Source organism: Calypte anna, chromosome 26 (assembly GCF_003957555.1).
Source record: "Calypte anna isolate BGI_N300 chromosome 26, bCalAnn1_v1.p, whole genome shotgun sequence".
Classification (NCBI taxonomy): domain Eukaryota; kingdom Metazoa; phylum Chordata; class Aves; order Apodiformes; family Trochilidae; genus Calypte; species Calypte anna.
In genome coordinates this window covers 4,142,654-4,170,642 of record NC_044271.1, presented here as the reverse complement: position 1 = coordinate 4,170,642, position 27,989 = coordinate 4,142,654, and the positions used below count along the sequence as shown (strand labels likewise).

Below are 27,989 nucleotides of genomic sequence, written 5' to 3'. Positions count from 1 at the left end.
CGCAGTGCGCGGGGGCTGCGCGGGCCATGGCGGCCGCCGGGGCCCCGGCGGGCGGCTCGGGGCGCTCGAAAGTGGCGCCGAGCGTGGACTTCGACCACAGCTGCTCGGACAGCGTGGAGTATCTCACCCTCAACTTCGGGCCCTTCGAGACCGTGCACCGCTGGCGTCGCCTCCCGCCCTGCGACGAGTTCGTGGGGGCCCGGTGAGCGGGGGGCGGCGGGGACGGGAGGCGGGGGGTGTCGGGTGTCCCGCAGCTCCTGACCGCCGGTCTCTGCCGCCCGCAGGCGCAGCAAGCACACCGTGGTGGCCTACCGGGACGCCATCTACGTCTTCGGCGGGGACAACGGGTAAGGCCACGGCGGGCCCGTGGGGAGAGGGGCGGGAGTGGGGGCGGCGAGCGGGCCTGAGGGGTCCTCAGGGGTCTGGGGGAGCAGGGCTGCTGCTCGCCCGGCTCAGCCTCCTCTCTTCCCTCCCCGCAGGAAGACGATGCTGAACGACCTGCTGCGCTTCGACGTGAAGGACTGCTCCTGGTGCAGGTGGGTGTGCGGGGCTCTCCCGCTCGCTGTCTCCATCCCCACTCTTTCCTCAGCACCTTGGTCCCAGCTGGAAAAATCGGGGTCTCTACCGGAGCATCCACGGGGCAGCGTGGCCCCCCCGCTGCTGTCACCGCTGTCCCTCGGGTGTCCCCGCTCGGCTCCTGCGGGCCCGGGGCTGCAGGCAGGGACAGAGCCGCTGGTTCCTGCTGCTCCTCCATCCTCTGAGAAGCACTTCAGGGGTGTGCGGGGAGAGGGAGGGGCTGCTGCACCCCCAGGGCAGGACCGGTGCCACGGGGGGCTCACGGGTGTCTTTGCTTTGCTCCTTTGCTCCGGACTGTGTTGTCTCACTTGTGCTTCAATATCTCTACCAAACAGCAGCATCGAGTGTATAACTGTTTTTACATACAGTGCCAAGTCTGTCACAAAATCTTGGTGTAATTAGGAAACCCTAACCCAGTGAAAACACTCAGGAACAGGAGAATAGCTTTGAACAATTTTCTTATTTTCAACCTGCACAATAGCTTTGAGTACCTGAAGCATGGCAAGGGGGTTGATTGCTGCTGTTCTAAATGTCGTGCAGGGCTTTTACCACGGGGACCCCACCAGCACCACGGTATCACCACTCGGCTGTGGTCTATGGGAGCAGCATGTTTGTGTTTGGTAAGAGAGCAGCAGATTACAGTTGTGTTGTTTTGAAAAGAGAACAAGATATTTTTAGGAGGTGTCAAAAGATCTTAGCAGCAAATCCAATACTTTTCATGGCTGACTGTGATTTCAACTTCAGCTTGGAAACACTTGTGCTGTTTTCTTTAAAGTAAAGAAAACTTGAAACTCATCATTCTTTAGGGGTAGGAGTGGCAGAGAAGACTCCCACCTGCACTAATCCATTAGCCAAGTATCTTCTCTTTGTGTATATAAACTTTTCTTCAATATAATGAGTAGAAGTGTGAAAGCTCTGTTGTGCTTGAGTCTAATGGAATTGTTGTTGTTCAGGTGGCTATACTGGAGACATTTATTCTAATTCCAACCTGAAGAATAAAAATGATCTCTTCGAATATAAGTTTGCAACTGGACAGTGGACAGAGTGGAAGACTGAAGGAAGGTAAGCAGGGGACTTGAGCATCACTCAGCAAACATTTAAAGTGGCACATTTAGAATTGGTTGCAGTGCTAATTTAGGCTGTAGGCAGACTTCTGTTCTACTTTCTTGATTAAAGTTTTATGAAAACTTTTGTTGTGAAGGAGGCTTTTTTGTAAGGATTCCATTCCAGAACGTAGTATGTTGGAAATTTGACCAAAATCCATTTTTCACATTTCCTTTTTCTGTGCCAGAAGGGATTGCAGGAAAGGAAGTTTTTTTCTTTTGAAGTGTTTGTTTTTCAAGGGTAGCATGAAATTTGTTGATCCTTCATAGATTCAGTTTAGTTTTATTAGAAACCAATTTGAAGCTTATTTGTAGTTACATTGCATGTTCTTTTCTGATAAAGTTGGACTTGCTTTGAGTGCTCTGAAACACACACACTTGCACATCCTCCTCACAACACCTGCAAGTGATTTAAGACTTATTTTCTTCCTCATTTTCCCAACTGCAGGTTGCCTGTTGCGAGGTCAGCACATGGTGCAACAGTGTACAGTGACAAGCTGTGGATCTTTGCAGGATATGATGGCAATGCAAGGTATGTGGTGGGGTTGCTCTGTCCTTGGGTGCCTCCCAAGCTGGTAAAATCCCAGTGCCTCACTTTTTACCTCTGTAGAGACATTTTCATATACATTTTCATTTTCTGGTTTGCAGAACCCAGAGTGGTTTTTACAGTTTTTTGCAATTCACTTCTTCACATGTTCAAATAAGTATGTGTTGAAAACCTAAAAATCTGGTGACTTAGAATGGCTCTGGTTGTATAATCTGACAGCTTCCTTGGCTGTAAAGACCCTAAATGATCTTTGAAATCTGTCAAATGAGCATTTCTTTAAAGGTACCTGCCACAGGCTTTCTGATGTTGCTGAAGACATCCTGTTTGTGCTTGGGATTGCCCCAGCCCTGGTGCAGGACCTTGCACTTGTTGAACTTCATGAGGTTGTCATGGGCCCTCCTCTTCAGCCTGTCCAGGTCTCTCTGGGTGTCCTGTCTTCCCTGTAAAGTGTCACCCACACCACACAGCTTGATGTTGTCAGTGAACTTAACTGAGGGTGCATTCAATTCCACTGTCCATGTCTCCAGCAAAGATGTTAAACAAGCACCAGCCCCAGTACCAACCCTTGAGTGATTCCACTCATGGGTCTCCAACTGGACATTGAGCTGTTGACTGTAACTCTCTGCAATTTTCCAGACAGTTCCTTACCAACTGAGTGTTTCATCTGTATCTTTCCAATGTAGAGACTGGGATGTTGTGCAGGACAGTGCCAAACCCTTTTCACAAGTCCAGGTAGATGATACCAGTTACTCTCCCATTGTCCCACTGATGCTGTGACCCCATCACAAAAGGCCACCAGACTTTACAGGCATGATTTTCCTTTGGTGAATCTGTGTTGATGCCACCAGGCACCTCCACAGCATAGTTTCCAGGAGGGTCTGCTCCACAATCTTGCCAGATACAGTATTATATAGGTTGAAGAGATGTGAGATTTTGAATGGGAAAAGAGTGGAAATGAGTGGTGCTGAGAAGTTAAGGGGGAGTCTGGTGCCTTGTCCCAGACAGCAGCTCCTCACATGTGCTGTTAGCCTATCAGGAAAGAATCAATACTGTGCACGGTTTTTTTTTTGTCTTGATGAACCTCAGAAATATTTTATGTTGATGCACAATATTTATGTCATGAGGGCATACAGAGATTGTCACAGACATCTGCCTCAGCTTGCTGGGTTGCCTCCTCTTCTCGGGAGAATCTGCAGAAGAGTTGTCAGCTCCTGAATGTCTCCAGGAGAACTACTGCTGTTCATTGGGAAAACAGATGGGATCTTTTCTTTATTTTTGGAGAAAGATGCATGACTCTGGAATTGCTTTTTTCCATCTTAGGGAGTTCCCCAAGGACTGTGGGTAGCTGGAAGGAGAGATTGGGTGAGAGGAGCTGTCTGATTTATGTTAAATATGTCTAATCACATTAAAAACTGTCTTTTTATGGAACATGAGCCTCCAGGCAGATTTAAACAAAAGAAGCATCTGCAGTTACTGTGAATAACTTGTACTGGGAAAAGCACAGTCAGATACATTCAGTCATGTCTCAGGTTACCCATTTCATCCTCTTTTGTGTATTTGAGATAGGATTCAGCCACGTAAATAATTACTGTGGTCAGTCTCAGGGGTTAGCAGGGACGAGTAGAAAAAGGTAGGGTAATAAGGGGTATTTCTTTAAAAATCCTGAAGATTAAATAGCTCAAATCCTTAAGCTCCAGGCAGAGTCACTGTAACTGGTAACTGTAGCTGTCTGCTTGTAACCAGATGATTAAGCAAGCTGAGATGGTGGTATAAAGTTTAGGTAACAGACAAAAAGATTCTAGAAGTTTTTTTCTGCTAGTGAAAACAGGAGATTCTTCCTGTGCAGAAGGAATGATGATAAAATAGGATCTCTGTCCTTTCACTTCCATTAGCTAAAAAATGACTGAAAATAAGCTGTTCTAAATGAAGCATCTTTTGTATTATAACACAGGTTAAATGATATGTGGACCATTGGCCTACAAGATAGAGAGTTAACATGCTGGGAAGAGGTAAGAAGGAATTTGTTTTCATACACCATTATTTAAAACTTCCTATGCTGGACTGCACTGCTCTCACTTCAGGTGTATTTGCTGCATGGGTGAAAAGAAACAGTTCAGATTTGGTTTTATTTGTGTGTTTGGAAAACCAAGTGTATATGTAAGTGTGGTTTTTTGCTCTGTGAGCTGGACCCAAACTGCCCCTGGTGGCTGTGCTATGGGGGCTGCATTTCCCACTTTAACCACTGTCCTGTTCTGGGAGCTTTGCTACCAAGATCAGAGGCCTAATCCTTCCAGGCCCAGGGGCTTTAGAAATGTGCCCTTTTTATCCATGATAAAATCAGTCTGTGCAGATGAGTTAGCAGAGCATTAGTTGATTACCTGTAGCCAGATTTGTGGGGACTTGGGTGTCTGCAGACACTGCTGCCATGTGGGCTGTCTGTCTGCATGGTCCTGCAGCACACCCAACACATGGACTTGTGCACTACAATAACTCATTTTAAAATTTGAACTTCATTATCTTTCAGATTGAACAAAGTGGTGAAATTCCTCCTTCATGCTGTAATTTTCCTGTGGCTGTTTGCAAAGACAAGATGTTTGTTTTCTCTGGCCAGAGTGGAGCAAAGATTACCAATAATCTCTTCCAGTTTGAATTCAAGGAAAAGATGTAAGTGTAGGCAGCTAAGTAGCACAAAATCCACATAATCCTTGACTGCTTGAGTTGAGAAATGCACATACTGAAGGGTATTGAAGAAGAGTACTTCAATGCATGGTGAGGAAGGGTAGGCAAGATAAAATATGAGCTGTTTTAATTAGATTCTGTTGTTTTCCATGTGCATCAGATTGGTCTTTTTCAGCAGGCAAATAGAAACTTTAGTAGATTCACTTTAAACAGTAACTATTAATCTTAGTGTATTCAGAATGGGATGTCAGATATTACATTCCTAAATATTGTTATATGAATATCTGACTGAAACCAGACAGAGGGCCTGTGAAGTACTAGGTCACAGTGAAATCACTGGGAAAAATAAAATGCATGTTATTTTTTAAACTTTGAGTATTCAGTTGGAGACATATGCTCAGTGTTGACTATTGCTCTGAAAGTATGGCCCCTCTAATGGGATGAAAAAGCCAAATAGTGGGAATAAGAGGAGCACTGGTCTATTCTGACATCCTAGGCTGCCTGGTTACTGGCTGAAGTGGAACCACTGCTAAAACAACAGCTAATGGCCTCCAGGTTGGGCTGAATCCAGTGATCATGATGAGTAAGTGATGCCTTATACAAGTGGGTATGGTACCAGAATGATGCCCTTTACTTTGAAGAGTTAGTGGTTAAAATGGGTGATCATAGGTCACCAATTCCTTTCCAGGTTGGGGTCTTTGAGTTGCTTGGGTTTACATAAATACATCTGTGTTATGGAACCAGATTGTCTGCATCACCTTTTAGCACCATGGAGCTGATGTAGGTATCTGACAAATCTGCAGGACTGGTCACTCTCTGTTCTCACTGGGCTTCAATAGCTACTGTAGTAGAGCTCCTCTTCTTTTTCCTTACAGTCTGAGAGTTAGAAAACTTCCTTTGCAGAAAAAGAATAGTAAAACAATACACTGTTTCATTTGACCTCTCAGTTGGACACGGATTCCTACTGAGCACTTGCTTCGAGGCTCTCCTCCCCCTCCCCAGAGAAGATATGGCCACACCATGGTTGCCTTTGACAGACACCTCTATGTGTTTGGGGGTGCTGCAGACAACACGCTGCCCAACGAGCTGCACTGCTACGACGTGGACTCCCAGACCTGGGAAGTTATCCAGCCCAGCCCAGACAGTGAGGTAAGCTCTTGGTTTTCCTTTTTATGCTCAGTCTTCTTCTGATCCATTTTTGTGGTCGGGCTACAGAGATTTTTGTGACAGGGATGATGAGTTTTAGCTCCTTCCTGCTAATGGTTAAGCAGCTGAAGTACTGTGGGCAGCAGGCTTCACAAATTAGTCATTGTTGACCTGTTTAAAATTTGCTTAGTAGTTTAAAGAAATACCATAAAACACTTGTAATTCCAGCCATGAGTCAATCATTATCTAACAAAGATTAGGAATGAATTCACTGTGAGGAGCAGTGGTTGAGTGGTTGGCTGCACGATGCTGTTGAAGCAGAACTGGAAAGTAGACAAAGTTATGATTGTTTCACTGTGCTAATGCCTGTGTGCATCGAGTCTGCTAAATGCTGTGATTATACAGAATAGAATTTCCCTTTTAGGTCAAGTGTACAGTGTTTGCCTATAAAGGCTTAACTGGAAAATAACAATAGAGATCATAGCAAGGCTCAGAAATGGCTTTTTTGAATGTCTTTGCATTAATAAGATCTATAAATTAAAAAACATATGTTCTTTACATGAGCATAAAAAAGAGAGTAGACACTGAGAGCCAAGTAAACACCCAAAATGAGAAGATGTAAAGAAAAAGAGATAATGAACATTTCTTTTCAGGGCTGCTCACCACAGTGCAGTGACTGTGGGCTAAAATAGCCATATTTTTTCATAGCAAACTTATAAACACCATCTCTGGGATAACCTTGTGTTTCAAATTGAAGCACTGAGGGTTTGAATGGTTTCAGTAACACTTCAGTTCACATTTCAGTAGATGTGGCTTCAGTGGCCTCTGGTCATTTCATTCCCAGAATGAACAAACCAGTAGGTTTCTGAAAGCCTAAACTAATGTGTGCATTTCCTGGGTTTGGAATGGTTATGTTGGCTGTTTAGTTAAATTTAATAGATTTTACCTTAAGCTAAGTTAAAATACTTCAGATTACTTACTGATAGGGTTTAGAGTGTGTTGGCTGATTTGTGGGGAAGAAATATTTGATGCTTGTGTGCTGTATAGAGAATTGCAGAGATTAAGGTTATAACTTAGAGTTGAATATTACATGAATTAGGATCAAATGCAAATTTACTCATCTTACCAGAACTGGTATGACAGGTGCTCACATCCTTGTCAGTTGCATTATATTTTAGTTTGTTTGCAAAGACACAGAGCTCAGCATTTGATGAATAACAAAATACCATTTACACACTGCTCTTGAATTGTGTGGGGGCCTCATTTTGAATAATTGTTTGACCAGAGTATTTAATGGGAGCCTATTTTTTGCTTTAACAAAGCAGATTTATTTTTACATGAAATTAATAAAACTGCATCTCCAAATTTTAAAGGTACAGTTGCCTTTGAGTATGTAAGTCCTGTTCTCTTCCTGCCAATGTTGTCATTTACAGAACACATGGAAGGTGAGGAGTGACATGAGACTGAGGAATCTCAAAAGTTTTTACCCAGGGAAGGTGGCACAGTTTGGACTTCAGTAACAGTGGTTAAGAGTGAGTGCCAGGGGGATGGTAGGAGTAGTTCTTGAGTATCCATATCAAATGTCAGGTGTTGTAGGTGCATGAGACATCTTGCATTTTCTGCATTTTGGGTAAACAGGTAAAGCAAAAACTGGAAAGAAGTCTGGTGATGAACTTGTTGTTGTTCTCTGCCTCTCCAAGTTGTTGCCAGTGCCTGGTTGTGGCCTGGAGCATGGGAAAAATGTCTTAGTAAGTAGAAGAGGGGAAACTAAAGTGGAACAGGCTGGTACTTCAAAAATAAACCAAAAATCCTGTTTTATGCTTTTAGGATGTTTTGTGAAATGCACATTTGCAACCCATCGTGCCTTGTACCTTCATCTTGATGCTGTAATATATGTACATATATATTTTATAGAGCACACAGAGCTGTTCTCCACCCTTACTGTTAGATGATCTTCACAGCTAATTTCACAGGGGTTTCTAATTTTCTAAGGCAGTTGGAGGAATGTCTATTAAATCCATGCCTGTCTGTGTTACACTGCCAGGCTTCCTGAGGTGCTGTGTTTCCTTTATTCAGAACTCTCAGGGGATTTAAAAAAGAATCCAAATAGATTTTTTTTTACTCACTTCAAATTTTCCTATTGAACTCAAAATATCCTTGGCTTTCTGAGGAAGGTTGGAACAGAGTAAAAAAACCAGCAGGCAGTAAGAAAGAAAATGCCTCATCTTGTACAGCAGACAAACAGATGGATGGACAGACAGACCCACGTGTGAACACAACAGTTTGTGGTACAGCCAAAGAGCTCAAGGTCTGGGAGGGACCCACATCTCTTTGTGGACACAGTCCTGCAGAATCAAAAGTGATGTTTGGAAACAGGCAGTGCCCCATAGAGGACAAGGTGATTCAGGAAGAATTTCTCCTCCCTTGCAGTGTGTGGGACAGTGAAACTGTGATTCCTCCTGGTGCCCAAGTGAGTTTCCATCAGCTCCCTGGTGGCTGCAGGACGGGTGAGCAATCTGTCCTGAAGTTACAGGATAAATCTTTAAAGCTTGGCTTGTGGAACAACTTAGTCTCACAATTAGGCTTTATAGAGTCAAAAGCAATAAACATTTCTGACTTTCAAAGCTCTTAATTTTTCTTTTAATAAGCAAAAAGGGAGGTTAATGTATTGGTAACCTCTGGCTTACTTTGAAGCACTGTTCTGGATTTCTTCAGATGACGTGGTTTGTGGGAAGCTAAGAAGGATTAAAAGGATTTACTCATCCTACTGTGGCTGAGTCTGCCACGGCCTCACTGTGCAGGGATCACTTACACCCGCTGAGGTATCTTCAGGCAAAAGAAACATGTTATTATGTGAGCAAAACCCTGAATTCCTGCAGTGAGGCCCCTGACAAGATCTGCCTTCAGATGTGGGGAGTGTAGCTGTCAGGGTGTCATGTTCTCCTGGGAGAGTGAAAATCCAGCAGCTCACAAAGGGAAGACTGATACATCTTATGTTTATAAATCATATGTGGTGTTTAGGCTTGCATCCTTTTGGAAAAACAGTTTTCTAAATTTCAGGATCTTCATACCTATGACCTTTTCAAGTTTGTGCTCAGTAAGCTGGGAAGAGACATCCTGAAAGTGTTAGTGTTTATAAAAACCTGGTTAACAGAGTAACCAATAATTATGGTTGTTGCACAGCTCCATTTCTGATGGTCAGATCTTCATTCATGTCCTTTCTGAGGTATTACATGCTTTTACAGAGTTCCTTTGCAACATGCAGCTGTATGTGGATGATAGACAGGATGTGGATGACAGACAGGTTTTTTTGCAAAAAAACATAAGAAAACGACATGACTAATTTGGTCAATCATTCAGCTGCCATGATAGGCTCCAAACAAGACAGTGATGCTTCTTCTGGACTGATACTGAACATTTTGGATACATGGGCATGGTATTTCAGAGCTTCAGCTGCAGGGGAGCTTCTGCTCCATGTCCAGTCTCTCATGCCTCCCATCTATACTTTTACACACTATTGTTTTTAAATCTTGTAACCAGGTGTCCTGTCCCGAAGTGGCTGAGAGAGTATCTGCCCCAGATGAAGCTCCCTCCTTGTCCTTGGAAGAACGTGGTTTAAAAAAATCTCGAGATGTGTTTGGTTTAGATTTCAGCATAACAGCAGTTAAACAACCACCTACAGCAGACTCAGAGGTAAATAAAGAAACCCTTGGAAGTGAAGAAAACTTCAAAAATGCAAAATAAGTTTACTCCAGGAGAGAGAAGTAAATTTCAGCCTTGTATATGCTTTTTCTCCTCCGCTCCTTTTTTTCTTTTTGAAATTTATCTTGAGCTGTTTCAGCTTAAACTGTAGTCTTAGAACCATTTAAGGCTGCACTCTATACATGCAAGTTCTAAATTGCATATAGAAAATTAATGTTGCCTCTGAGTGGGTACTATTAATTTGGTTTAATATTACTTTTATATTGGTTCCACTTAATTTATTAAGAACTTCAAGTGAAGCTGAATGTATTCCTGGTGAGGTTAAAATTTAAATCAATTGGTTTATGTAAGAGTTTGCATAGGTTTAGCTGAGTTTATTTTAAAATATGTGGAATCAGCCACAGAGATGATGCTCAGGGCTGTAATCTCAACTATTTGAATGATTGCTGGGTGCTCTGGCTCTGGCAGAAACAACACTAATGCACAGTTTTGTAAGTCAAATCAGGGCCCTGATGAGTGTTGCAGGACAAACTCAATTTGCGCTGTCTAGACAGGATACAGGGTGAGTTCTGAGCACAAGAGGTGTGTGTGCTGGTGGGGGGGAGTGGGAAAAAATTAAATACTTGAATTTTGAAACTGGTGGCTTGAATGATGCCAGCAGTGTGGAAAGGTGTTCTGAAATGGGAGGCAAAGGTGACTGATGAGATCTGGTTTTGAAAGCAAAGATTGCAGCTTAGAAAAAAACCTCAGATTGCAAATCTCATTAACCTTAAATAGAGAAAACACTTTAACAAATGAACCAGGGCAGTGGGCAAGGCAGCAGAGAGGGGTGCCAGCCCTGATCATCAGAGGTGTCAGCAATGAATCTAAAATTCCTTTTGTCAGACACTGCTAATAAAGTAAGGAGATCACACTGACTGAGAGATAAGGATCTAGAGCTGACAAATGCAGACTGGCTGCATCTTAGTCTGTGCTTTTTAGCATTCTGGTATGCACTGCAGACAAGGAGGATGAGAGCCCTTTGGATTCCCATGTCACCATCTGGAGTTGCACCAGCAGAAGCCCTCACTGAAATTACAGTTCTTGCAAATCAAAAGTATAGTTTTGTACAGATTACCTCACCTGATAGACTCAAGATATTCTTGCCCAAGGCTGGTTTTAGGTAGCAGTTATTATTGTACCAGGAGGACTTTATCTGGTATGGCTTTCTCTTGAAGTGTACGTGGCTCTGCTGTGTCATGGCTCCATTTATCCCCATAATCCTGAGGCAGTTCTCTCACTCAGGTGCATCAGGGAAGGATTCACCATCATCTGAAGAGAAGGGAAGGTGAGGGGGGAAGTGTCTGGTGCACAATAGGGGTGGGAAAGTTTTTAGTCTCCTCTGGTGCAAGCATCCCATCTGCACAGACAGTGAGGAGTGAGCAGCTCATGCTGAGATGCAGAGCTGGGACCCTGCTGGACATTGTGAGATAAAACCCAAAAGACTGGGGAGGTGAGGAAAGGGGATTGAGCTCCATGCAGAGGAGAATCTGGAGCTTTGCTTTGGGGTGTCTGGGGAGCCAATTGGAAGCTGATGGTTTCTGACCATCCTGGCTAGCAAACATTCCTCATAAACTCTGCCTGGATTGAGTGCATTCAGCAGCTGGATTTGGCAGCTTGGAAGGTCTCAAAAATACTGTCACATTAGGGCAATCCTTTGGCATCTGGCAGAGGTGGGTAAAGAGCATGCAGCCCAATGTCTCTCCAGCTGCTCATGCTCCTGAGCTTCATTGAGCTTTTTCCTTTGAATGTTTTCTTCCTAAGGACTGAGCTTCCCTGGTTTGTAACAGACCAAAGTTTTTCTCTGGCCAAACCCTTGGTGCTGGCAGGGCAGAGGATTGTTCTGGGAGTTGGCATTGGGATCTCCCCTCTCAGCAGTGTCACCACATGAGGATTTCTTGAATTCTGCTCTTCCCATTCAGCCTAAAACAAACAGACTGGAACTTGCAGCTGCACAATGTTTTGATGACCTGGATATGACTTTTTTCTTTTCTGGGCTATCCTTTCGTATTTTAAATTTCTTTACATTATTTAAACACTTGGGTGTCTTGATTGCCTAAGTTACAAGCAAGTGGCAAAGCTCTGGTTCCTTGGCCACTCTGCTCCCAGCCATTACAAGTTAAAAGAACATTTCTCACAGATTGAGTTAAATGTGATGTGAGTAGCAAGTATGGTGTTACTTGGTTAACTATTCATATGATTCGTGTTTCCTTTCTAGCACCAATTGTGAAAACGCTGTAATTTTTTGATTGAAAAAAATGTTGTAAAATACAATGTCTGCTTTATAAAAGCAACTGCAGAGAATATTAAGAATTATTTCAATTAAAAACAAAGCTAAAGTTTTTGTTTTGTTTTAAAAGGGCAGGGAAATTGACCTAAATAAGTATAATCACATGGCCTGCATTTGGTCTCTGGCTGAGCAGCTGTTTTTTGGGGTTTTTTTAGTACTTGGTTGGAGATCCAGTTATAAGAAAGATGTTAAAATAGAGGTAAAATCAGCCCATCTAGTTGTGTGGGAATAGGGCTTGGCAAGCAAACTCTGTAGTTTGGGGTGAGGTTGGAGGTCTACTTGATAAAGGTGTATTTTTAAGCTACTATTATACATTTGAATTTTTTCAATCAATACATAGTATTTAATTAATGAAATTACTACTAGGAACAAATAGAGGCCATATAAAATAAATTGTATTTGACAGAAATCTTACCTGCTTTTGGAGAGGTATTGAATAGGAGCCCAGCAAGAATGTACTGGTAGATCAATATTATTTCATAATCTTCCCATCACAATATTTATTAAAGTTGCTTTGACAAAGTATCTGTGGCTTATGCCAGAGACAGAAGGTGTCTTGTTTATCCAGGGAAATTCAGATGACTTGTTAAACTGGCACAGGCAAATGTGCATTTTAAGGTGGCAAAATCTGATTTGCACATCTGATTTAAAAACCAAGCAGGTCCTAGTTACTGCATGGGTGATTTTATCCTTAAAAGCTGTAGTTTGGAGAAAAGAAAATGTCATGGAAAGTCTGGTGAGTAAGAAGCTAAATGAGACCGTTGTGTGAGGCTGTGGTGAAAGAGATAATTCAGTGGTAATGAAAAATGCCAGTCAGCATGGTTTCATGGAAAATATGTCTCTCCAGATAAACATAATCTTGTTTCGTGTCTGAGTTTACTTGAGTGTTGTCTATAAATATGTACAAGAAGAGAAGATTTCTTATACCAGAGGGATTTTGTTTTGTAGGCAAAGATTTGATGAGATTTGATGCCTGGAAGAAAAAACAAGACTGAAAACTACTAAAAAACAAAATAAATGAAGTTACTGTCACGATTGTAGACTTTCTGTGGGATGTCCCAATGAGATGTGCTAATTTGATGCCTATTGTGCAGCCTGGAAGCAGTGGCTCCCAGTGATGGGGTCTGTCCTGTGCAGGAGGGCCGTGGTGGCTTTGACTTCCAGTGACTCCTTCCCTCTTCAAAAATTGTCTGAATCTGCAGTTCCAGGGGTACTCTGTGTTGTGATCCTTCAGTCCTATAAGTAGCTGGGGCACTGAGGAGTGTGGGGTGGCTTCATTTTCTGTGTCTGGCATTACAGAGGATGGAGACTTGACTCTGTGGTGCCAGCTCTGTGATCATCTCCAACTCTGAGCCTCTGCAGAACCTGGCACTGCTGGAGGGATCCAGTACCCAGTCCCAGCAAGCTGGGGGGAGACATGGAGTGACAAGCCTGGAGTTCCACATCCTCCTGGGATAGATCACAATTTTCCTTTCAAGTTCCTGACAATATTCAGAATAAGCTCTGAGTTTTCAGAGTGCTCACCTTTGCAGCATCTGCTTATTTCTAGAAATGTGGGTTTTATTTTTCTCTTAAACTTAGCATTGAGTCTGAGGTTGGAAAGTGATCTCTTGTGACCCTCACAGTGTGTAGAGCTCAGTGTTTGTACCATTCTGATTAGAAGGTGCAATGAATTAGGTGTTTTTAAGTGTGACTAGAAAAAATGTTGCAGGTACACTAGGAAAAGATCCTGAAATGCAAGAAGTGTCACTCTTAAGATGGAAGCTTTCTTTTTCACTTCTCATTGTTGATCTCTTGCAAGCTCTTCAGATTCTTTTATTTATTCCCTCACCTATTTTGTCCTTTTCTTTCCCCAGTTACCCAGTGGGAGACTCTTCCACGCTGCAGCTGTTATCTCAGATGCTATGTACATCTTTGGGGGTACAGTGGACAATAACATTAGAAGTGGAGAAATGTACAGGTTCCAGGTGATTGTATATCTTTAAAATATTTTGAGATGTGTTATCTAGATGGACATTTTTGTAAGACCAAGCTCTTCAGTGCTTTCTGATGTCCTAACAGAGATCATTAACACTTACTTTGACAAATTACTGAAAAGTGTGTCAGCCAGGATTTGCCAGGGTGTTTAACTGGAATCGTCATGTTCCTCCTTACCTACTGGTAGGGTGAAGGTTCCTGGGTCAGAGCATTTTGTACTGAAGCTTTATCTTCATGCAGCACTCCCAACATCCCCCCAGTAACTATACAAATTTCAAGACAAGTCCAATCCTCCTACACTCTGGTTTATTTTTATTGTGTGGGACTTTCCAAGAAGTCCTGAGAGCAGGTGAGACTCCAAGCCACCAAATCCAGAAACCCACAAGCTGTGATATGCCACAGTTCTCCATGTTACCCTGTGTTACCTCTCATTGCCCTCACCACAGATGAAGCCCTTGTGTGCATTTGGTTTACTTGTTATTTTGTACTTTCTGTGCTACACTGAGCCTTTTGAAATGAATTCTGTCTTCTGTGGGGTTTTGTTTTTTTAGTTTTCATGTTACCCTAAATGCACTCTGCACGAAGATTATGGAAGGCTGTGGGAAAACAGGCAGTTCAGTGACTTGGAGTTTGTTTTGGGAGAGGTGAGTAGAATTTCTTGAAGAGGTGCCAGAGGGGGGTGTCACTGTGTGTGCAGCATGTTTGCTGGGAAAAAGCAAATTGTGCCATTATTGTGCCAGAAAACCTGGGAATGAAGATTTAAGAGCAGGGCCACTGGTGAAAACTATGTCTGTGTTTTAGTAAGTTACACTACTCCAGATAAATTCAAAATAAATTTGAAGAATCTTAAACTGAGAAGATCTGTAGATAACTGAGATGTAACCCAAATTTATCAGAGCACATGATAGATACCTGCAGTATGAAAATGATGCTCAGGAGTTCTGTGCTCTAAGGTCCCAGCTTTCTCCTGGAAAGAGCACATCAGTGGTTTGCAGATCCCTGTATCATTTCAGGAGCCATTTTTAATTGCAGAAATAAAATAGAATGAGAAAAAGCATCACAGGGGAATGATTGTCTAGTGATGAAAACAGTTACAAAATTTTAAAATGAACGTTTTCTGAAGAAAAACAGGAGGAATTTGAATTTACCTGCCTTAAGTTATAAAACGTGTTGCAGAGTTCAGATAACTGATCCTCAGCAACAGGTGATGTAGATTATGAAGAACAATAGCAAACAGACATGCTGTTGTTTTGAAAACCAAAACTCAGATGGAACAAGAAACAGCAAAGTCTGACACTGAACCCATGCAGCAGTTTCCACTCTGTGGAGAATCTTTGCAAATGGAGTTTGCCTTTAGGGAACAGGGGCGTGGGATTTCATCTGTATGTCAGAGCAGATGCATGGTTGCCTTTGAGTCTAACTTAAACTAAATATATAATAACCTGGAGTTTAGCCCAGGCTTCTGCCATCTGCCACAACCATGTGGTTTAGGAATAAAAGTTTAATGTGTGTTATTCTTTTGCCTTTGACAGAAGGAAGAACGAGTTCGAGGGCACACAGCAATTGTTACAGCTCGTTGCAAGTGGCTGAAAAAGAAAATCATTCAGGCAAGGGAGAGGCTGAAACAGGTGAGTATTTTAATCTTGTGGTGAGGTACTGCTTATTCTGCCCCATTTTGAAAGTAAGGTTGTTAGGAAAAAGAGTACCTGGGGAGACAGATGTCAGATGTCAGATGAGCAGAGGCCAGAGCACTCACCATCTGATGCTAAGATGCAGAGCCCTATCTTATCTTCTAAGGCAGGTAAAATAAAGTGGTTAATTAATATTCACAAAGGCTCCCTGATGTGTACCAGGCCAGGGGAGGAGGCTACATGAGGAGCCAGAGTTAATCCAGTTACCTAGATTTGGTGGTTTGGTTCTTGAGAGCTCTCATAGCTGTTGAAGTTCTAACCTTGTAGAAAATCCCAGGGGATGTGTGTCCATCCCTTTGGGGAGGGTGAGAGCTGCATTGCATCAGGGATGGCCTGCAGGATGAGACAGATTGGAAGGAAGGCAGTGTTAAGGTTCTGAGGTTGGCTCTGTTCCCTTTACCTTGGTGTTTCCTGACTTTTTTCCAGAGTTCAAGGTCTGGTGCCTCTGGTCCATTGTCTATTAATTTTAAGAATTTAAAAGCTTCTTAGCAGCAAATGTTTTATTGCTCTTGAGGGTGTGGTAGCAAACAACCTGTAGTAAGACATGGATCTCCTTGTCCCACAAGTGGTTGCTTTGCCCCCCTGTGGCTCTCCCTTTTCACTGGAGAAGGATGTTAAAGTGAACCCTGAAAGCAACAGAATGGCTTAAAAGCTCCTGTATTCAATATGAAAATGTTTCAGGCTTGAAATACTTTTTTGCAGTGCTTTGAGCTCTGACTTTGCAGGGCAGGGTTCTGTGGAACTTGTTCCTAGATCTTCCTTCTCCAAGGAGAGATGCTGATCCTGCTTGAGGGCAGAAACTGAGCTCAGTGCAATCTATTCCTCCCTTTTCTGAGGTCATGCTTCAGCCAGGAGCTCACATTTGTTCTGATCCATGTTTGTCACAGGACATGGGACTGTAAGTCTAAGGCATTTGAATTCCTTCTTATCTTGAAGCTAATGAGGTCTTGCAGAACGTGCAGTAAACCAGAAACATTTTCTGCTGTTTTGGTAGCAAGGTGTGTGAGCTGGCACAGCCTTGTTAGCATGTTTGGGTGTTTCTCTGTCTCAGAAATCGAAGCAAGATATTGAAGATGAGGGACAATCAGGATGCCAGAAGGATGGGATTGGTGGGAATGTCAAACTGTGCCGCCTGCAGCCGCTGCTGGAAGTGCCCATCCGAGAGGCTGAGGCACAGCCCTTCGAGGTGCTCATGCAGTTCCTGTACACTGATAAAATAAAATACCCTCGCAAAGGTAGGATGGCAGGATCAAAAAGAAACCTGGCAACTGGGGAGCAAACGTTTATTTTGATACAGAGCAGGATGGAGCAGGTGATCAGTCCTGCTCTAAGTGCTTAATTGCTTGCCTGAGAGGAAAAAAAGCAGATTTCTGTCAAAGCAGACCAACAGTGTTTTATTTTTTCCTAATTCTTTTCAAACATCAAGGAAAAGCAGGTTCTTGATCTTTCCAAAAGGTGTAACAAAACACCCCAAACACACAGACAAGCGAAAATTTCATGGCATTTTGAACATGGCAGCATCCTGGAAGGACTGTGTATCCTGGGTTGGCTTATTTAATTTTTTGGGATTGTTTTTGATCCGTTGCAAACTGATACCACACAGAGAGGTAGAGCAGTCCAGCATTTATCATTTTTTCAAAGTGCTTGTCCAAAGGAATGTCTTATAAAACGAAAAGCCCATTGGATGGGATCCCCTCCCTGCAGGCTGGAAGGTAGCCAGGGATCTCTCAGCTCTGTGCTGGGGGGTGATGTCTGCCAGGAGCCAGGGTGGGTGCCCAGGGGAGCTGCAGCCTCTTGGCACGGTCTGGCAAGGTGAGGGATGTCTGTCCCAGTCTCAGTGCAGGATTTATCCCTCCTATAAAAGGTAATTCTCAGGAAAATATTTGTATGCCATTAGCTGAAGGCTTTCCCTGCCTGTTTCAGAGCAGTTCTAATTAATGGAGAGGAAAGAACCTTTTCCTTGGTGTCTGATGATCTCAGCCAGTTCACACATTCTCAGGGTGCTTATTGTGGGACAGGATCAGACCAGGGAAGGGATTACCACATCAGACTCTCCCCTTTGTTACACACTTCCCAAGCATCCTGCTTCCCTTCTCTCCTTCTCCCCAGCCCATCAAACAATCTCCCCTCTCTGCTACAGTGGCCACATCCCTGGCTGCTCCTCTCAGGTCAGGGGGCAGCACCTTGGGGATCCATCCAGAGGCTGAGCTAATGGGATTGGGCATGCTCATCAAATGGGATTTTCCTGATTAGACACAGGGAAGGCACATGAGATGCAAGAAGGATTTTCTCTATCAAAAAGTAGTTACAGCAGATGGTCAGGGATCTCCTGTGAGGAAAGCAAAGGCTGTGAAGATTATTCCTTGAGTTGGTGTCCCAGTAGCCCCATTGCAGAGGCTCACGAGGGTCCCCACTGTCCCTCTCTTAATTCAACTCTGCTGCAGATCTGTGCACACGCAAACCTTGGTAAGGGTCTCCCAAAATCAGGGAGCTCATTGCTAAAACTGCATAAAACCCAGGGACTTCAGCAGAGCTGTTAGCAGCTGGGCACTGGGGAAAAATCAGGCTCTAAGCTTTGGAGCTTGTCAGTGTTTCGAGAGACCTCACTTTCTTTGGAGGGTTTTTAAAAAACATCGTGATCCAGATTGTCACAAAAATCTTTGTCCAAAAATCTTTGGTTTTTTCATACCTCAATTTTAATAACTCTTTTTTTAGTATCAATTCAGATTTTGCCTATTGTGCTATTCCAAATGCTTAAGTTGATGTAAAAGATACTTTTGAGAAAGGTTCCTCTTTTTGTTCTGTGAGCTCTCCAGAATATTTTTCTCTTGCAATTTCAGGCCACGTGCAGGATGTGTTACTTATTATGGATGTATACAAACTAGCCTTAAATTTCAAGCTATCTCGGCTTGAGCAGCTCTGCCTTCAATATATTGAAGCCTCTGTAGATCTGCAGAACGTGCTCATTGTATGTGAAAATGCTAACAAGCTTCAGCTGGATCAGCTAAAGGTAATCACATTTCCAACACAAAGTAACTGATAAGAAATTATTTTCAAAAATCACTGTAATTAATGCTTTGCAGGAACTGCAGCTTTTGCACATTCAGTTCTTTCTATAGTACAGTTGCTTGAGTTGTGTTAGAGTGGATTGTCCTGCAGTTGCTCACAAATATTATGTAGGGTTTTTTCAGTAATTGTTGCATATTTCTGTGTCTCTGCCCTGTAGGATGTCAAGGGCAGAGTGACTTTGGCTCTTCCTCAGTTCACTGTCACTGCAGCAGGATGGAACCAGTGCATTTTCTGGTCCTGCTGTTTTATAGAGGATTCTTTCACCTGGTCTGATGAAAAACTAAATTCTGTTCTCATGCCTTTGGTCTGAAAAGCACTCTACTGAAAACCAGAATGTGTCTAGGAGTCTTTGTCTCTAGTGGGCTGGGGAGTTTTAGGCATTTGGTAAAATTCATGACAGAGTCAGTGCATCCCCCCAGACCATGGTTTGCTGTGATGGCTCCAGCCAACAGGGGACAGAATTCTGATTGAAGGTGCAGGGAAGAACCTTTTCCACCCAAGTCTTCAGAGTCCCTGCAGGACTGTGCACTATGCAGTGCCCTTCTCAGCAGCCTGGCTACCTCAGCTGGTTGTGTGGCTGATGGCTGGAAGCAGAGTGAGGCTGGAGGGACCAGGACTCACCAGGTACTGGTACTCATGGGCTGGCTGTGAGCAAAGGAAAAGGCATCCAGGAGGACAGCAGTGGGGTCAGCAGCACGGAGGTAGCTGCTGGCACAGCCTTGGTGCACAGCCTTGGTGCCCTTTGCTGCCCAGAAGCTCCAGTGTCTCAGGAGGTGGATCTGGTGCCAATAATCTGGGATCGGCCTGATGGCAGCCAGTCTCAGCTCCATGAGGTGTTCAGTGTCTCCTGAGATTCCTGCTTTAGAAAGCTTTAGTTCAGCTGGATGGGAGACAATGAATCTTTTCCTTGTTATTATTTCTTAGCCAGGTTTTCCTAGATGTTTAGAATTGTCTGGAATTTCCTGTTTAAGTAGAAGCCTAAATGGTTACTTAGTAAGGGGGTCATTGACAGTTCCAGCTGCAGGATCTACATGGAGGGGTTGTAAGAAGAGCATGGCTGTTTACACGTGTAACATGTATGTGATGCTTCATACAGTAAACCATAATATTTTAACTAAATTGTGTTTTTTTTAAGGAACATTGCCTCAACTTTGTGGTCAAGGAGTCCCATTTTAATCAAGTAATAATGATGAAGGAGTTTGAGCATCTTTCTTCATCTCTCATAGTGGAGATTGTACGGAGAAAGCAGCAACCTCCTGTTCGAACACATTCTGATCAGCCCCTTGACATTGGTAACTTCTGTGCTTCATGAAATAATCAGTTGTGCTGGTTTGCATTGCTAATGGTTTGATTTGCTTAGGAAGCAGCCTAGGAAGTAGAGCACTGCAGGCCACTGCTTCTCCAGTTGGTGTAACTGTGCTTTGACTGTTTCCCAAACTAAGACAGGGCTTGCTGGTTCTTATCCCAGTGAGTTTTGATCAGAGCAAAATTCACATCAAAATACATGAAAGGGCACTCTAAATATAATCATGTTCTTTCAATAAAATATCCTGACTCTGTGGAATACTACACAAAAGGAATTGGGGATTGGCAAGAAAGATGGAGAAGCCAGTCCTGGAAGGTCAGTTAGAATCCTATGGCTGGCATTTGTCCCAGGGAGAAGCAAGGTGCAAGATGGCTCAGCCAGCTTCTGTATCCAGAGCAGGAATAGTGCAGGAGACCCAAACATCAAAAAGCTGAAGGATGAACTTTGTAGGAGGAGTCTGGATCAGACTTGAATGTGTACAGTTTCTCAGTTACTGTGAATTTTCAAAAGTTAATTAAAATTCTGCATTAAAAAAGCCCTTCTTGACAGTTTGGGACAGCCTTTGTATTTAAAGACATTTTATATTCCTTGTGTTTGGAAATAATGAAAAGGGCAGAAAAAATCAGACTTATCTACAGTGAACACCTTTAGTTGTGGCCATTTCTGGTGTTTGCTGCCAGCAGTTTGAAAGCAGAGCTGCCAGGTTTGTTTCTGGAATGAGCAGTAATGGACTGCAGTGGAGAAGGATGAAGTTCATTTTGCTCCAAGGTTATAAGGAAGGGCCTGCCTCAGGTTCATCCCAAGAGTCCCAAAAGAAGTGTCTGGAGTTGTTGCTCAGCCATGTTAATACATGGATAATTTGATAGCACCTGTTCACCTGGAACTATCTTGTCTTTACCTATTTCACTCTGTTAAACTTTCAGGAACATCTTTAATTCAGGACATGAAGGCTTACCTGGAAGGAGCTGGGACTGAGTTCTGTGATATCATCCTTCTCTTAGATGGCCACCCACGACCAGCCCACAAAGCAATCCTGGCAGCCCGCTCCAGGTGAGTCCATGCTCTCTAAAATAAATGTGTAAAATTCAGTGCCATGCAGCTGGGGGCAGCCTGGGGTTTGTAGAAGACAAGGAGGAACTTCTTGTATCCACACTGAGTGCAAGATGCAGCTTTGCTCAATGGATTTAATAAGCCTTTAAGCAACAGTTATTAAATATGTTTTTCAATTTGATACCCAGCAGGGAAAGATAGGAGGAAATTAAAAGTGTAGAGATTCTCCAGAGGATGTGTCAGAAGCTGCACTGCAGGACAAAGAAGCTGTAAAATCACAGGAAAGGAGAAAGGGTAAAACATTAAAGATGGTTTAAGTGAAGTGGAAAGCATCAGATATTCACTGAGGTCAGCAAGAGTCTTCTGATGGTGAACATCCACGTTGGATCATGCGAAACCTGAATCTCTTTCTCACTTGTTCATATTTAAGACTGAGTATAAATCAGTAGAACAAAAAATGGTGCATAACAGGGACTAGATTGTTCCCATATTTTGTTGCAGCAGCAAATAGTTGACCCTTCTGAAGGTGGGGACTCTGTGTGGATTTATCCTTTGCTTGTGTGTTCTGCATGCCTGCACCTTTGTGTTCACCAAACATTAAGTCTGGTAAAATTTCTATTTCAAATACTGTTACAAGTTTTTTTCAGTTGCAGTAATAATATTCAGTATTAGTTACTGTGGTATTTTACCAGAAGCATTTCACAGCTCTTAAAACAACCCTACATGATTGGCAACCTGTAGATACCAAGGAAATTCATAATGCTTTAAGCTCTTTACTGGGTCTTATGTAAATTAGACGAAAATCAAAGCACCATGTGTCCTAATTTTCAAGAAATAGAGGCAGATTTCAGGTAGTGCTGATGGAAATTAGGAGGATTATATTTGGAGTTCTCTCACAGGCAGACAGACAGATATGCAAAAGGAACTTAGCAGTATTTTTGCTCAGATTGTCACCTGAACTTACTTCTTTGGAAGCTGCAGCCTCTGAACAATACTGGGTTAAACCATCTGTCTGCAGAATGTGTTACATCAGTTTTATTTCTTTTTCCAGTTACTTTGAAGCCATGTTCCGTTCCTTCATGCCAGAAGATGGGCAAGTGAATATTTCTATTGGTGAAATGGTTCCCAGCAAGCAAGCATTTGAATCTATGCTTAGATACATTTATTATGGAGAAGTAAACATGCCTCCTGAAGACTCCCTGTATCCTTAAATCTCAAGTCATTGAAGTATCTGTCCAAAGTGCATGTACAGCAGCTTACCTTCCTTCTGCTCTAGACTGCCAAAACTGAGGGGTTTATTTGTTAGGACTGCATTAAGAGACACCACGTTGTACCTCCTGTCACTAATTTGTATTTGCAATCAGTGCTGTTACCTTTTCTTTAAGGTTTTTTTTTTCCTTAATGAGATTGACAGCTACCTCTTTGCTGCACCCTACTATTATGGCTTCTCCAACAACAGACTGCAAGCCTATTGCAAGCAGAATCTAGAAATGAATGTCACAGTGGAGAATGTCCTCCAGGTAATTGTCCCCAAGCAGCTTTATTTAGTCTCTTGACTTAGGGACAGGAAAGCCAGTGCCAGGTTCACTGAGTCACTTCCAAACTGACATCCCCTGAGACTGGGGGAGCCCTTCTGAGGTCAGTGGCCCTGGGTGCCTGACAGAGAGTAGATATTTGTACCATGGCAAACAGTGATGTGCCAGTGACTTTAGCCTTTTTCTATCAGTAATGCTGACAGGATGACGTTTAAGCTAGCAAAATATATTCTGTGCTAAGAAAGCCTCCAAAGCCATCCACTGGGTAGGCAGAATGAACCCCTGCAACTCAGGCAAGATCAGTTTCAGCCTTTGCTGGTGTCACTGGGGCACTTCACTGGCTCTGAAACAGATCTGCAGTTTCCCACTGATTATCTCCTGAGAACTCCACACATTTTAAATCCAAGGCTTATTTTTTAATAGGTTGGAAAAGATTCAGGTTTGTAATGAAAAAAAATTGAGATGTTTCCCTAGCTGAGAGGAGTCTGAGTCAGAACAGTGTTTGTGACATCTGAGCCATGCAGAAGATAAAATAAATCATTGCTTTTACTCTAGATTTTAGAGGCAGCTGACAAGACCCAGGCCCTGGACATGAAGAGGCACTGTCTGCACATCATTGTTCACCAGTTCACCAAGGTTGGTTGCATCTTTTCTGGGGCTTTTGAGAGCTGCTGTACTTTGCCACTGCGTTGGTTAAAGACACATTAACGTGGGAATCATTTCATTCTCTCTCATGTCAGACAGCTGAGAGCTGGCTGTGTATCACTGACACTCACAAGTCATACTTGACATACTTGTCAAGACCTTCCACAACAGAGGTTTCACAGACTTGCTTCCATTTCCACTTGTTCCTGCTGTTAATTTTGTGCCATGCCATCGTTAGATTCTCATGTGTACAGCAAGATAATTTTTTTATGTATTGAGGACATAAATCTCTCTATCACTAGTGGTGATGGGTGTGCTGTCTGTATTTCTCTTCAAGTATTCTCTGTCATAGGCTTTACACTGTCATGTGCTCAAAAGGCAGATTACTGTGTCCTGCCTGAGCTTTCTGCACTTCCCATGTTTTGGTACATGGGATGATGTGTTGGTGGTAGGAAAGGTCAAGAGCCTGAGGTGCTGATACTCCTGTCGTCACTTGAGAGAAGGGGTTTTTATTTAGTTGCTCCTGTGAGATACAATCCCTCTACGAGAGTTTCACATCTTGTCACCAGTTTGTTGCACAACTATTAGTATGGATGAAATCAGAAGATAAAGCACAGGAACTGGGATTTCTGGATGCTACATGCTTACTGCTAATAATTGCCTGGTTAGTATTCCAGTAGCTCTGTATCTTCTCTATATTTAATCTCATAATCCTCCTGCTGCTGCCTGTGAAAAGCACTGCTCAGTCCAGTTTGTGTCTAGAGATGAGACAGAGGGAGGTATTAAGGCTCTTTGTTAAATTCCTAAGTTGCCCAAGCATGATGCATTTTACCTCCAGAAATAACTGAAAATTCATAAAATGCTTTGAGAGTGAAGCCAGCACCTGGGGCTCACACTCAGTGGAGAGTCCCCAGCAGGAGGTTACAACCCCTGCCTTCAGTTTTGCATTTGCTTCTGGTGTGCTGAATCCTGCCCAGTGGCTCAGCTTCAGCAGGGGGTGGAGAATGGTCCCAAGGTGGGTTACGGGTAGCCTGGTGGCTGGATGTCTCCTGGGGTTTGGGGTCCATGTGTTAGAGCTGCTGAAAGCTAAAATCTCATGCTTTCAACTTCCCAGTGGAGGCCATAGAAGACAAACAGGTTGGTGCAATTCTCACCAGAAGGTGCTGGGGGAAATGAACATTGCAGCAAGGGAGCTTTCAACCAAGGGGCGTTACTCAGTTTTTCTCCACTAACCAGAATATGTGGAAATGTTTTAAATGTAGACTGTTGACTGTTAGAACAGTTTTCATCAAAAAGTGGCTGGAAGACTGTCAAGCGGATGTGCCCAAAGAAATTGTAATTATGCAATGTTTTTCTTTGGCCTGAGAGGCTTCAGTGTGTGATTTTTGGCCTGGTGCTGGGTGACTCTGTGTGGCTGGGCATGAATCCTTGCTGCTCTGCTCCCTGGCAGGCTTCAGGCTCCGAGGGGGGGTTTGTTCTGGCTCCACACCTGGGGGGCTGTGGAGCTCAGGCCCTGGGCATCTCCGGTTCTTCCAGCTGGAGGGACACTGCCCTCCCTTTGGGCTGGGCAGGAATTTTTGCCACAGTAAGAACATGAATTGAAGTGCTGTGTTCTCAGAGGTTTGCTAGTTTGGGCAATGTCTTTTTAGGCTCTTGTGTGTCAGTATTGTGCAAAAGCCCTAATAAAAGTGCTGTTGTGAAGTGGTTGTGCTGCCACGCTGCTCTGTTCTCTGCAGTGCGTGCCCTGTGCCTGGGCAGGACTCACACCCGTATGAGGGGTCCCTTTTCTTCCCACCCCTCACTGGGACCTTCCTTTTTGGGGATTCTACTTCAAGCAGATGTCCTGAGCTGTTTCTGAAAATATACTCAAACATTTTCTTCCTGGGTTTTAAGAGATGCTTGGGACATCTTTAGTCTTATCACAGTTGAACTTCATAGATGGAGGTGATGAGTTTTAGGAGGTCAGTGAGTGCAGGCTGGGCAGGATAGAGGCTGCCTTCAGACTGGGTGTCTGTGTTGGTTACTCCAGAGAGAGGGATTAGTGACTATGAGGTTGTGGAGAAAGAAGGAATGTGTAGAGATCCTTTTTGATAACAGCTGAGCTTCTGAACCATCCAAGAGCACAAAGGTTCTTGTGGATTCTCTTTGTCTGCCCTGGTGAAGGTTTTTGTTGGCCAGTGCTTCAGTGACCTGTGCTGATAGGGAGACATGACAGCAAAACCAGCACAGACCCTGAGCATGTCCTCTCCTCAGGAGTAAAGAGATCTGGTCCTCAGTCACGTACTCAGTAGAGACACAGAGACACCAAGTTCAGGGCTGTGCTGGTGCCCAACTTTGCTTTTAGGAGAGTGCTAAGTTGGCATCCATGAGCAGCAGAGCTGTTACCAGTAAGTAAACTGGTTTCTCAGGGTTGGCATTTCTGCTGTCTTCCCCTCCCACCCCCTGTGTTCAGCAGTCTGAAACTGGGTTGTAGGTGCAGGAATTTGTGACTGTGGAGCCCCCGTGGGCCTTCATGTGCCGCCCATGGCTGTCATTTTATGCTGTGTGTGCCCAGCCTTTGCCTTGCCTGACCTGCATTTTTCATTGGGGGTTGGCAGGGGTAAAATGGTGATGATTTGAGTCAGCTATGATTTGGGGAGGATTTTAATTTCTTCCTGTTTTTGTTTTGTTTTGTTTTTTGGTTTGGGTTTTTTTTTGTTTTGTTTTATTTTTCTGTTCTGTTTTTCTTTTCCTTGAAGGTCTCCAAGTTGCCAAATCTCCGCTCCCTGAGTCAGCTGCTCCTCCTTGACATCATAGAGTCCTTAGCTAACCACATATCTGACAAGCAGTGTGCAGAGCTGGGCTCAGACATATGACATGCTTTGGTAATTGAACTTTCCTTTTTGTTCCTCAAAAAACCTACCATTTTATGGCTGAGTCTTTTGTTTACCATTCCATGCTGAGCTGTTCAGAGCCTACACACCAGAGCAGGCAGCCCAGAGGGGTGTGCACAGCTGACTTGCTCTCCTGTGGATTTCCTTGGTTTGTACCTTTGTGGAGAAGGGTTTGGTCTCTGCTACACGAATGTAAAATTGAAAGTGTTACATGAATGAATTTATTCCACCTGGTCTGGGGATTAACTCAGTTCAGAATCTAGCCTATTATTACTTTTATACTGTAACATAAAGCAGTAATGACTAAGAGAGTAATTAATAGTTTGAAACAAAAAATATAAACAATGCTATTTCAAGAATTTAGCTGACACAGCCAAGGACTGCAAGGGGAAGTCAGAACAAAACTGGAAGCATAGAGGGTGTTGTTTGCAGTGACGCTGGCCACTGGACCAGAATGTAGTGACTTTTTAGAGGCTTCGTGGTGTGGATTAAAAGATAAACCCTTTTGTGACTGCCTCCCTTGGTGGGCTGTGGGAAGCTCAGACCCGTGCTTTGCAGCAGGTCAGACCAGAAGATTACAGCAGTCCTTTCTGACCATCAAATCCATTAATCCTGTCTTGCTAAGCCTTTCTAAAGCAATTTATTAATAAAGAGTTAACATCTTCTGGCATTTCATGATTGACTTGGCTTTCATTTTGGAGAAAAAAATAAGCAAAACCAGCTCCAAGCTTGATGAAGGTCACTTTGTTAATAATGTGTGCTACATCTCGTTACTAATTTTATGCTGAAGTGTCTTCCTTAGTCTTTGCCTTTGTGGGAAGGAAATGAAGGCAGAGAACCCTTCCCAGCCAGGTCAGGTGCAGCCTCCAGGCTCTGTGCTGTGCTGGAGGCTTCCCCCACCATGGAGGGGAGAGGAGAGGAGAAGCATCCCCCCTCTCCCTGGCTGCTGAGTGCTACAGCTTGGCTGGGGAGCTCCAGTGTCTGCAGGCAGAGCTGCTTCTGGGGCCACCAGGGCAGCCCAGGGGAGGGTGCAGGTGCCTTTGCTTTTGGGGTGGTTTTGGCTCAGTCCCAGCTCTGATGATCATAGAGCTTGGTAAGAGTCACAGTGGTGGGGTCAGTCTGAGAAATTGTGGTCAGCAGCACTGTTCTGTCACCACTGTTGTGATTTCCCTCAGGGTCACAGGATTGTGCACCCCTGGAGAGAGGAACCAGGGTCCATGGGCAGAGCTAAGTCTCCCCCAGACCCCAATTCCCCCCCCAGTTTGGATGGGACTCAGCTCAGTCAGAGGCCAGGGAAGTGCCAGGGCCCTGGCAGGGAGGGGATTCCTGTAGGATCAGACAGACACAGGACCCCAGCTGCACAACTCCACTACCCCCACTGTCACCCCTGGGTCTCCTCAGGGGTCTCAGCAATGCCTGCAGGGGGGGTTGGAGGAGGAGCTGCTGCCTCTCTGAGGCCATCGGGTGTTCCCTGTGTCACCACCATGGAGCATCCTGTGCGGCAGGGGCTGCAGGGGCCTTCACAGCCCCCCGGTTTTGGGGGTCACTTGGGGCAGTTTTGCACTGGAGTTTTGGGGCATGTGCTGACAGTCCTGCATTTGCTAAGGAGCAGCATGGCTGTCCAATTTTGTCTTATTCCCTCAGGCTCTGCCACGTGTAGTCCATGCTGGCTTCTTAAAGCCCTCAGCTCCTCTTTATTGGCCTCATTGTCCACACACTGGGATTTATCCCAGCACCTGCAAAGAGCAGGGCCTGGTAAGT

The 27,989-nt window shown here is 43.9% G+C and overlaps 1 protein-coding gene across 2 annotated transcripts; it reads left to right on the top strand.

Moving 5' to 3' along the window:
• The first annotated feature begins 12 nt into the window (after positions 1–12).
• LZTR1 (leucine zipper like transcription regulator 1) lies at positions 13–26,898 on the top strand. Of its 2 annotated transcripts, XM_030465548.1 has the most exons (21): positions 24–202; positions 285–347; positions 480–536; positions 1,117–1,196; positions 1,530–1,638; positions 2,128–2,211; positions 4,178–4,235; positions 4,751–4,890; positions 5,853–6,054; positions 9,592–9,744; positions 13,939–14,049; positions 14,611–14,703; positions 15,592–15,687; positions 16,802–16,985; positions 18,591–18,760; positions 19,955–20,111; positions 21,049–21,175; positions 22,227–22,376; positions 22,590–22,695; positions 23,266–23,346; positions 26,094–26,898. In XM_030465548.1, the coding sequence occupies exons 1-21, from the start codon at positions 27–29 to the stop codon at positions 26,208–26,210; spliced, it is 2,514 nt and encodes an 837-aa protein (XP_030321408.1). In that variant the 5' UTR covers positions 24–26; the 3' UTR covers positions 26,211–26,898. The 2 variants fall into 2 exon arrangements, with proteins under 2 accessions (XP_030321409.1, XP_030321408.1); XM_030465549.1 differs by lacking the exon at positions 9,592–9,744 and having other exon boundaries at positions 13–202.
• The last annotated feature ends 1,091 nt before the right edge of the window (positions 26,899–27,989 follow it).

Excerpts from the sequence above, each read along its gene's own strand:
- LZTR1 (XM_030465548.1), top strand. The coding sequence starts at position 27 with ATGGCGGCCGCCGGGGCCCCGGCGGGCGGCTCGGGGCGCTCGAAAGTG. Across the intron at positions 14,050-14,610 it reads GAGAAATGTACAGGTTCCAG|TTTTCATGTTACCCTAAATG; the intron begins GTGATTGTATAT and ends TTGTTTTTTTAG. Across the intron at positions 14,704-15,591 it reads TGGAGTTTGTTTTGGGAGAG|AAGGAAGAACGAGTTCGAGG; the intron begins GTGAGTAGAATT and ends TGCCTTTGACAG.